Below are 11,466 nucleotides of genomic sequence, written 5' to 3'. Positions count from 1 at the left end.
ATTTTGAAAGGCACTAGCTTTACATCTCATTGCATCAAAATTTCCTTTACTCTAAAACAAAAATAATTTTTTGATGGTTTTGTTTTCTGGATGTTTGGATGGTGCATATAGTTGTATAGATATGGTACAGGTTATAACAGCATGGTCACCAAACCGATCATGTGAATAAATGCATGAGAATTTGCCCGGTAAGAGGGTCAGGACTAGGTCTAATACATGAGTTGGAAAGTCGGGCCATTTGATGTGAGCCATGGTTATTCATAATTAGTTTTTCCTCCGAGATATTAAGCATATTCCTTGGCTGTATTTTCTATTTGTCCAATTAAAGTTGTTATTATATATCACATAGAACATGTATATGTGTTTATTTCCGTTTTTATCAGATTTTATTTTTTCTAGCTGTTTTTGTCCCATTCAGTCAGCGTCGTTAAAACTTAGTAACAATACCCCTCCTTCGTATAAGGTTCTAATATTTCTATATGCATAAATTACATTACTCTGGAAATAACATGGGGATGGCGACTGAGGTATCAATTTAAGTTTCCTGTTTAGCCGAATTATATCTGCTTAATCAACAGCCTAAAAGAAAGTAACTCCAACCTGTTACCCCTACTGCTGTTTATATTCATTGATACTAATTTTAGATTTTGTGTAGTCAGTTTATTGTTGTTGTATTTTGGTTTGTATGAGGTATTACTACTTCCTTCTCTGTTTGAGAGTTCACGAGTGACGAGTAATGTTATATATAATAAAATCTTTCAGTAAAGTAATGTTCAACACCATATAACACTATAAAGGAAAAGTACATCTTTTGTTATTATACTGAACACAGGCAACTCTAGTATAGCATGGACAAATCAACACTAATAATATAGAAAAGGAAAATTGGATTTGGGACCTACAATGTAAGACATTGACACTGACAATCTTGCTTGAGTCGACCCAAACAACATAAATAGAAGGGTAGACGTCATACAAGTCACATTATACTGCTAGGGTGAATACTGTAGGTTTGTGATAGCTGTTTACTGCAGAAGTTTAATTTAGATGATTGATTTATTGTGCCATGTAGTCTCATTTCATTGTAAATTGACTCTTTACAATGAATGAGGACCGAGTTCATACATTGAAATACATGCCCAGCTACAACTATATATACAATTACCGAGAAGTGGTTGAGCATCAACTTAGACGGTTTGAGAATCACGTTTGGCTAAGAGCCTCCATAGCTCAGTGGTTAGAGCACTGGTCTTGTAAACCAGGGGTCGTGAGTTCGATCCTCACTGGGGGCTTGCAGACTACATTTTTTTTTTCGTGTTCAAAATATTGAAATATTAATCAGTTACATTTTTTTTATGTATGTAAATATATATGCATAAAATAATTTTAAGTTGTAAATTGGAACACTCAGTAAGAATTTGGAGTAATCTTGTGGGTATTTTGTGAACATGCATAAAAATTTTTACCTCTCAAATTCTATTTGTTTAACATAATTCTATCTTGTATTATATGAAATCATTTTCATTTGTAATCAAAACATCATATTATTATTTTATGCACTTTAATTTCATATTTGTGTGAAACATTGTCATGTCCATGTTGTAAAATGTATATATTGACTTTTTAGCAACATGATGTTTTTTGCATGTAAGTAAGGTAATTTTCAACATTAAAATGCCTAAACATTTATCATTTATCAGATATATGGTGGCTTGGAATTTTCGCAGACGCGTTTTTATATAAAAAAATATGCCTCCCATATGGTGGAGCATATTATTTTATGATGCCAATATGTTCATGTGTTACCAATTTTATTTTGCACCATAACTCATGTTATGCATGATCCACAGTTACCAAACTTTGTGAATGGATTGCACTGGTAGTAAAAAAAAATAACCCTATAGTGTGGGGGGGGGGGGGACAAAGGTCACTGTGGCTGAAAAATGGATTCTGCACAATTAGCCATGTTGTCCACCATCTACAAGTACCAAACTTTTTCAAAGGTGTTTACATGGGATATGGGAAAACCAAACCAGTTTGTCAAGGTCAAGGTCACTGTAATTGAAAGAATAAAAATGTTTTCTGTACAATATCATTAGTTCTAAATCATATTTCTTCAGGATGCCTGCACATATGGTTTGGAAAAAGTCTATTGATTCTGGTGTGAAAAAAAATATCAAAGGCAAAGCTCAATGCAGCTGAAAAACGAAACATGTTTCATTATAATAACATTAGTTCTATACCACAGTCATTGACCAAACTTTATTAGATGACATACATTTAGGGTAAGGAAGAAATCTTCGGATTTTGTGGTTTAATGGCTAATGGTCCATGACAGTGACAAAGAAATAAATCCTGAACATTTTTTATTATCAGCCATATATCTTCACCAAAGTTGGTAGCTGATTTACACATTACACAAGAAAGAAGACTGATATTTGAAATTGCCATTAAAAGTCCACAAAAGCAGAAAAAATATCAGTTTGGGTGTCCAAAGGTCAAATATCAAGGTCAGTAACTGAAAGAAGAAAAATGAATTTTGCATAATAACTGAAGTTTTATGTAATGAAAATTTATGTAACATACCTAGACTAGACTTTTCAGATGGTTTGCACTCTTGGTAAAGAAGAAAACGATTGATTTTGTTTAAAACATCATAGATCAAGTTACTGACAGAAGAAAAATTAGTTTCCATGCAGTAATTTTAGTTCTCCCGAATCAATTCTTACAGGCTGAAGAAATATGATTTTGCATAACAACATTAATTCAGACACCTGGACCAGTCTTTGCAGATGTCTTACACTTTGAATATGGAGGAACCCTATTGGTTTTGAGGTCAAAGGTCAATATCACTGACTAAAAATGGTTTCTACACAACAATTTGAGTATTCTACCATTTTACGAAGATATTTACCAAAGTTGCCAAACTTTGTGGATGCCTTGAGGTAAGAATGATGTCACTTATTTTTGGGGTCAGAAGGTCAAAGTTATTGGCCATAGTAACTGAAAGAAGATAACTGGTTTTCACAGTTATTTGAGTAATCCAACATCTACAGGTACCAATCTTTTTTTTATGACTTGCACATGAGTTATGGAAGAATCTTTTGTTTTGGGATCAAAAGGTCTAACATCAAGGTCATTGTCTTAAAATATCTGATTTTGTCAGATAACTTTTTCTTGAGTAAATTTCTTTACCAAACTTTGTAGATGGCTTGCACTTAGGGAAATGTAAATGAACTTATATTCTGGAGTCTTAAGATCAGGTCATTGTCATGTTAAGTCTAAAAGAAAATAATTTTTTCTGCACATTAAGTTTAGTTCAAGAGTTTTAGTTTAAAAAGAGCTTCCAATACTCTGGTACAGTTGTGTGGAACAAGCTTCCACTACATGTAAAATCTTATGAAAATATTACAGTATTTAAGAAGAGATATGAACATGTATGTGTTTCTAATAGATAATGGAATTTTGTATTTTAATACTTAACATGTTAAAATAAACATTAATTATTGCTATCTTCATATAATGTTCAGTTTTATACTCTCCTTAAGAGGGCCTCAAGGCAGAATAGTCCTTGACTAATGAGTCACCCTCTATAAATAAAGCATTATTATTATTATTATTATTATTATTATTAATAATAATAATAATGGGTCTTCCAAGATGCATTGATTTCCAAAGACCTATCTCTAGTTCTTGGAACATTAAGATTTCTTTATTTCAGACTGCATAGTCATTACATCCAAATTAAAATATAGGTATAAAATAAAAATATTTTAAAGATCAAAGATGATAGACATCTTATGTACAAATATTGTACAGTGTATTATCCTGACCGTTTTCCTGTTCACTGGTGTATTTAGGTAGATTATATTCCTCTACGTATGTATCAATCATGTCAGAATTGTATAAATCAAAACTGTAGAAACTTTTAGTCTAATTAAAATTATGATCCACTTATAATAATTAGATCTGAGAAGCATGGTTTGTGTTAATGTTTCAAATTCTAGGTCCGCTTAGTTTTAATAACCTGTCGATTAATTGTCACATTTCATATTCATCATCATCATCATCATCATTGGCGACTCGGTCTCGAAAGACCATGCGAATAGCGCCCTTGGGGTGTTGCCTGTCTCTGTTGGCAACGTCTGCTGTGGCTGTGCATTTCATATTAGGGAAAGTTATTATTAAATATGTTCATAATGAATTATTTAACTTTCATAAAGGTGAAAGCTGTAATTTGATTGTTGAATTGAAAGGTAGACAGAACATGATCAGGAGTAGTTGTCATTCAGATCTCTGTTATGTCCGATATCTTGAATTTAATCCGATTGTACAAACTCTTGTTGCTGTTATTGTTGTTGTTTGGGTTTGATACCATTTTTCAGTACATGATAGACTATACAAGGCAGTCAGTATAACTGGTGGAGGAAGAACCCAGGAAAATCCTGGTAAGCACCACCAACCCATGGGAAGCTACTGGCAAGCTTTCTCACATACACATATTTACCTGAACCCAAGACATCACCCCACATGGACAGAGGTGAGATGGCAGTGATCATAAAGGTGAGTGCTTTAGACTATGAGTTGATTTTTTCCCCGAACCATTTTGCCCTATCTTCCCACATATGTTTGTATTCTTCTTGGTATTAAAAAGTCAGCATTAGTTTTTCTTCAATTTTTTTTTAAGAGACTGCATATGTTTAATAATATTTACAGATTTTGAAAATAAATAAATTTATATAATCTTTTTCAGATTTGTAAAAGTAACTCCATCCTCAACAGCAGATGAAGTACTGTTACTGGAGATTCTTAGGTTTATTAGCATGGTGCTGAAAATGACCAATCAAACACCAGATAACATCCTGCAGTGGCTTGGGGAAGTGCTTTACCATCCAAAAGGCCCATTGATTGGTCTTCTTCACAGGTCATCAAACAGAATAGAGGGAGCAGATGATACTGAAGATTCATATGTAAATGTAAAAAGGTGAAGATTTTAACTTTATGTCGATCCGACTGGTTTGAAACATGTTCTGACCTCATGTTTGCTTGTAAACAATCATCACTTGCTGCAATAGTGTTTTATACCAGATTATTAGTTCACTGTCAACTCATAATAATTTAATTGTTTTTTTTTTTGTTTCCAATTTTTTTAACATCGCATAAAAATAGAATCAATATTTTTGTTCTATAAATTTGCAGACATTTCAGTATGTAGATAGATGACTCTTTATGTAACAGCTTCATTTTAGCTAATTCTCAGTGGTTCATATTTCTCCTAAACTTGTGCTGGAGATGGAAGAGAGTAGGAGCCAAGAGAAAAAGATTGAACTTGCAGAAGTGACTTTGTAGTTCAGTCTGTAACAAAAAAAGCAGTAAACTGCTGCACCAGTGTACATGCATGCTTCAGAACAAATAAAGAGCAAATTAAATAATTAACTGATTTCCAAAAGGATCTAGTAATCATACTGAGTTCTTCACTAAGTTGGAACCCCAGAAGGTATGGACACTAGAGAACCTAGTGATGCTATGGTGAAAACCCATCAGAAATTCCATCCTTCCGCCACTTCTATAAACATGTATGACACCATAATAATATGGAATTGCAGACTCTTTTAAGGCAAATATTGATGAAATATGCCTTCTGTTTAAAAAGCAGTAGATCTCTACCTTAAGACACCTGTTAAAAAAAACAATCGTGTTAATCTAAAACAGTTTCTTAACCTGCAACAATTTTTGAAGAAATACTTAAAAAAATAAAAACCTTGTAGAAATGTTTATCATAAATATCAAAACTCCACACAGCTTAATTAATCTCCACACTGCATTGCAGGCTATAGCCTGCATACACAAAACACTTGCATTTGGCTCCATTTATTTCCATTCTAAAATATCATTTAATCATCTGACCTTGACCATCATATTGAACAGTTACAGCACCTTTTTGTTCTACTTGGCAACCTTAATAGCACCATGCACTTTGCTGCAGCAAAGGTGTCAGGAGAGGGAAGAAAATAGAAGACCTTGCTATAAAACAGTTGCTACCATTTTAATAATAAATCATTACTTACCTGCACTTTGCCTTGTTAATAATAAATCATTACTTACATGTATCCTGCCACATGATCCTGCTTATCCATAGATCTGACCATCTGTGATTTACCATGTTTACTTGACTTCTCTTGGGAAGTTGGTGATGCTAGTTACCATTTTCCAGCATACAGTGTGACCCCACTATAGGAAGATAGTTGGGGTCCATAGGACCCAACTATGTTATAGATGAACTGTGTTATAATCAACCAGGTCAGTTAGCTGAAGAAAAATGATGCATGTACCAAAAAAAGATGGCTCGGGGGGAGTAAAATAAAAGTGGGCACAAAAATACATGCTTTTGATGAAATGAAGACCAAACTAGTCTGAAATACACTTGTATATTGACAACTTGTTATTGCCAGGGACAGATGTGGGAGATAAGCACCCACTTTCCTTGGAAATCCCCCAATGGCTTGCGTCTGATAGAAACTCTGACAACCAAATCCAGCTCCAGGCCTTCACGAGTGGTGGAACCTGTTTAAACTGATGACAGGTGAGTTTTTGGTGCTTCAAAACCAGACGCTTCGGGCAGATGGGGCTCGTTAACCTTGGGTTGTCACCCATCTAGGAGAAGGTAAACCCCAATTTCAAACCTTTGATGCCTTGCAACTATACCCTCTTATGGGAAAGGCCAAGGTAGTAAACTCCAACAGAAAATCTGGAGACAGAGTCCCTAAGGCAACTTTGCATTGCTCTCAGTGACATCTCAGCAACTCCTGCGACGTAGCTGGTGCCATGACATATCGGCTTGTCTTTCTCTTGGATACATCACTTGCATGGAGAGGGGGAATCAGCTGCATGGGCAACAGCTGATTCAGGTACCTGGAATGTCCGGACCATGTTGACTGAGCTCTCAGATGATCTCCAGAAAATCAGTGATGTTTGAAAGACTTCAGTCATCAACGACGAACTTGCAAGACTCCAGGTCAACATTGTCTCACTACAGGAGACATGGCTACCAGATTCTGGGTCCCTCAGAGAAAAGAACGACATGTTCTTCTGGCAAGGAAAGAGCGCAGATGAAGCCAGAGAGTTTGGTGTTGGATTCGCTGTCAGGAACACTCTGCTGGGGATGACAGAACCCTGCCAACAAGGAAACAAAAGACTGTTATCCCATTGCCTCCACACCACAACTGGGTCTCTAAACCTCATCAGCATTTATGCTCCCACACTAAGCATCACCGCAGATACCAGGGATGAGTTCTGCGACGAGTCAGACTCGCTCATTGACAAAATTCCCAAGGAAGAGAACTTGGTATTACTGGGCGACTTCAATGCTAGAGTGTGTGCCGACCATGACTCTTGGCCTTCCTGTCTTAGCAATTTTGGTCTTGGGACGATGAATGAGAATGGGCAGCATTTCCTAGAGATGTGCTTCTACCACGACCTCTGCATCACCAATTCAGTCTTTCAGATAAAGCCACAGCATAAAGTGTCTTGGAGGCATCCCCAGTTCAAACACTGGCACCAGCTGGACTTGATCATTATGAGACAGTCGGCCATGAAAGGTGTGCTTCTTACCTGTACCTTCCACAGCGCTGACTGCAATACTGACCACTCTCTGGTGTGCTGAAAAATGAAGCTTCAGCCGAAGAAGATCCACCACTCTAGGCAAGAGGGTAAACCACGCATTGAAGAATTCACCTATGCCCTCTCCAAGATACTTGATTCAGAACCTCCCAACGGCAGTGCCAAAGAGAGATGGGATAGAAGAGTGCCGCAGTGCTCACCTTAAATACAAATGAACCTCGTGCCAGAAGACACAACAGGCATACAGGTCTTCCAGAAGCAAAGTGCAGAGGTTAGCACGGCAGTGCGCCAATGAATACTGGCTTCAGCTCTGTCAGAGCATCCAGCCAGCAGCAGATATCGGAAACATCAGAGGCATGTATGATGGCATAAAGAAAGCAATGGGTCCCATGAAGAAAGTGACAGCACCACCAAAGTCTGCTGCAGGCAATAACATCCACAACAAGGGCAAGCAGATGGAGCATTGGGTCAAGTACTACTCTGAACTGTACTCCAGAAAGAACCATGTGACCAACAATGCCCTCAATGCCATTGAAAACCTCCCTCTCATGACCGACTGGATGAGAAGCCTGCTGTAGCCGAACTAAAGAAGGCTTAGAGAAATTGTCCTTAGGTAAAGCCCCAGGGAAGGATGGCATCTCAGCAGAAGTCATCAAATGTGGATGTAGCGTGCTGCTCACACACCTGCACGACCTCCTCTGCCAGTGCTGGGATGAGGGTGCAGTGCCTCATGACATGACAGATGCCAACATCATAACCCTGTACAAAAACAAGGGCAAAAGAAGTGACTGCAACAGCTACAGGGGCATATTCCTTCTCAGCTTCATGGGCAAAGTCTAATGAAAACAAATGTGATGACTCAGGATGCGGACCCCCCCAAACATCATCATCAACAACTACGAACATGAGGTAGTCAGTCAGTTCATGTACCTTGGCTCTACCATCACCATCAACCTCTCACTTGATGCTGAGCTTAACGAGCAGATTGGAAAGGGATCAACAACTCTCTCCCAGTTGTTGCAGAGAGTGTGGAACAACAGCATGCTGACCCTGAGCACTAAGATCTCTTTGTACCATGCCTGCATGCCAAGCACTCTCCTGTATGCCAGTGAAACCTGGACACTGTACACCTCACAAGTGAAAAGACTGAGCGCCTTTCACATATGATGCCTCTGACCCATACCCAGGATCACATGGAGCAGTTGAGTAACAAACGAGGTGCTTGAATGTGTCAAGATTCCCAACATGGTCACACTCCTCCACCAACGTTAATCAGATAGCTGGGCCATGTACGTCTGATGGATGACGAACAGATTCCCAAACACATTCTTTATTCTAAACTTGCCTCTGGCAAAAGGTTGATCGGACAGCCGTATCTCCACTTCAAGCATGACTGCAAGCGTGACATGAAAGCCCTTGACATTGATGTCAACACCTGGGAAGAGCTTGCTCTAGACAGGTCCAGCTGGCGACATGCTCTGATCACTGCTCTAAAAGCCGGCGAGGATAAGCTACGCTTGCTAGCTAATGAAAAGCGATTGCAGAGGAAGAAGAAGCAGCTCCAACCCACACCAGACGCAACCTTCAAGTGCAGCATGTGCAGCAAGAACTGCCACTTCCATGTTGGGCTACATAAGTATTTTGATGGCTAGATATTTATAGTTTCGAAAGATTGGAAATTTAATTTGCATTTTATGCTGCAGTTGGTAGTGATCATAAACATAAATGTTTTACTGCAAAAAAGAAACTTCCGGACACTTGGGAAAATGCAACAATCCATCAAATGCCATTGTATTTATTTTAGTTAGGTGCTGACTTCCTTTTATGAAAGGTGCTTTGTTTTTATTGAAGATTGTAGTGAGCTTGCTTTGATGAAGGTGCATGTGTTACTGAAATATTGTTAAAGAACAAATTTGGAGGACCAGACTATAGCATGTTGTATTCTGGCAGCAACATCAAATAATTGTAGAACATTGTTTGGGACTGAATTTTTTTCATTGCTTAATATTTATACCAAATGATCACTTCAAAGGTAATCAGTTTCTTTGAAGTTTCAGCAAAACGAAATTTTCTGGGTACATTAAAATGAAAATTAGCTGTTGTTTGGTCAATTGTAGTCGTTCCTGTTCCTGCCTTCAAAGGTTGGTCAATTGTAGCCAGCCTAATAGCATGACTGTTTGAGTGGATCAACAGCATACACATCTTTGCTAGCCAAGGTTCCAAAAACCCTATCTACATATTGGCAGATTGAACAGCTATATTGGTGCTTTGTCCTAGTGACATCTATTGGATTTCATGTGTTGCCTCCCTTAGTATATAATGCCAGCTAACCAATAGCATTGTACGTCCACCAAAAACAGTGGTTTCAATTGACCTAAAAAGGATACTTTGTAAGTTTAATATCAAAAGTATGACTATACCAGAGGGATGCCATTACAGGTGTTTTTGAGTGAAAGGTATTTGTGCAAACACGACCGACACTCAAAAATTGCTTATTTATCAGTCCATTCAAGTTGTGTGCTCCCCTTGTCTTGGTCACATGGGAACAGTGTTCAAATTTGAACAACTAAATTTTGATTGGATACATTGGCTTGCCACCACATCCAGTGAATTTCACAAACAATGAAGCTCAGAAGTATCTGCTCGATATGCCAAAGTGTAGATAGGGTAACTTATCAAAACCTTTGCTGGCAAAGATGCAGCATACAGTACTCAGGCCAGATGTCAGCATACAGTACTCAGGCCAGATGTCAGCATACAGTACTCAGGCCAGATGTCAGCATACAGTACTCAGGCCAGATGTCAGCATACAGTACTCAGGCCAGATGTCAGCATACAGTACTCAGGCCAGATGTCAGCATACAGTACTCAGGCCAGATGTCAGCATACAGTACTCAGGCCAGATGTCAGCATACAGTACTCAGGCCAGATGTCAGCATACAGTACTCAGGCCAGATGTCAGCATACAGTACTCAGGCCAGATGTCAGCATAAGAGGATTATTATTTAACAATGCACGGTTGAGATAGTTTGTCAATATGAATAAAGTATTTGAATATGTAACAATAGATTCAAGTGCATTTTATATCCAAGTTTGCAGCTTCCTTTCATGGTGCATTTGAATTTCTGCACTCCAAAACCCAAGAGTGTATAGACAAGTTTAAACAGGTAACAATGTTACCTCAAAAAGAATTTGCCAGATGGTATATTTTTTCACCAATATGAGAAAAAAAAATCACAGTTTGCGACATTGGCCAAGCTCAGTGCTATCCCTGAATAAACCTTTTTTTGCATGTTATTTTTCATACTTTTAAGAAGAAAAAACATTTGCTCTTGTTCAAGAAAAGTACATGCATACATAATTTCAGTAGCCACACCACAATCGTTTTATATTATGATTCATATACAATCTCTTCCCCACAATGATAGTAAACCATTTACATGTTATTTTTTTAATACTTTTAATAAGAAAATTTTTTTTTTTTTCATATTAGAAAAATACATGCATGTGAAATTTTACAAACCACACCATGACCGTTCTTTGTCCGAATTCTTGTTATAATGGAGCATGCTATAGTGGGGTCACTCTGTACTTAAAGAAGTAAAAAGACCCAAACACCAATAAGAAGGGAAAAGAAGGTCACTGGTATCCAGTTTTTGTATGAAGTATTAGCATGTGTTTGGTTGTATGTCAATTACAAAGAATGAAGATCACTGATTGGTTGAAAACAATTACATGAAAAAATTAATGTAATTTATCATCAGAAACCTGTACGATTTAGCTTGAACCTAAAATATTTTTATTTTTATCAAGGTTGCCACACAGGTACTGCTGGATGTAAATGGG

The 11,466-nt window shown here is 37.5% G+C and overlaps 1 protein-coding gene and 1 non-coding gene across 2 annotated transcripts in view; both read left to right on the top strand.

The window, feature by feature from the left end:
- Positions 1 to 1,219: 1,219 nt before the first annotated feature.
- Trnat-ugu (transfer RNA threonine (anticodon UGU)) lies at positions 1,220 to 1,292 on the top strand. The gene has a single exon. It is a non-coding gene; the product is annotated as a tRNA-Thr (tRNA).
- A 1,570-nt stretch (positions 1,293 to 2,862) lies between these two features.
- LOC149770744 (rotatin-like) overlaps positions 2,863 to 11,466 on the top strand; it is a 76,127-nt gene continuing 67,523 nt past the window's right edge. Inside the window, exons 1-2 of the mRNA XM_089949173.1 lie at positions 2,863 to 2,945; positions 4,754 to 4,984. Coding sequence (XP_089805299.1) covers positions 2,863 to 2,945; positions 4,754 to 4,984 — 314 coding nt within the window. The remainder of the gene's footprint in view (positions 2,946 to 4,753; positions 4,985 to 11,466) is intronic.

Source organism: Sinohyriopsis cumingii, unplaced genomic scaffold, assembly GCF_028554795.1.
Source record: "Sinohyriopsis cumingii isolate HCF-2022 unplaced genomic scaffold, ASM2855479v2 utg002431l, whole genome shotgun sequence".
NCBI lineage: Eukaryota > Metazoa > Mollusca > Bivalvia > Unionida > Unionidae > Sinohyriopsis > Sinohyriopsis cumingii.
The sequence above is the reverse complement of the archived record's forward strand: the minus strand, read 5'-3'. Positions and strand labels throughout refer to the sequence as shown.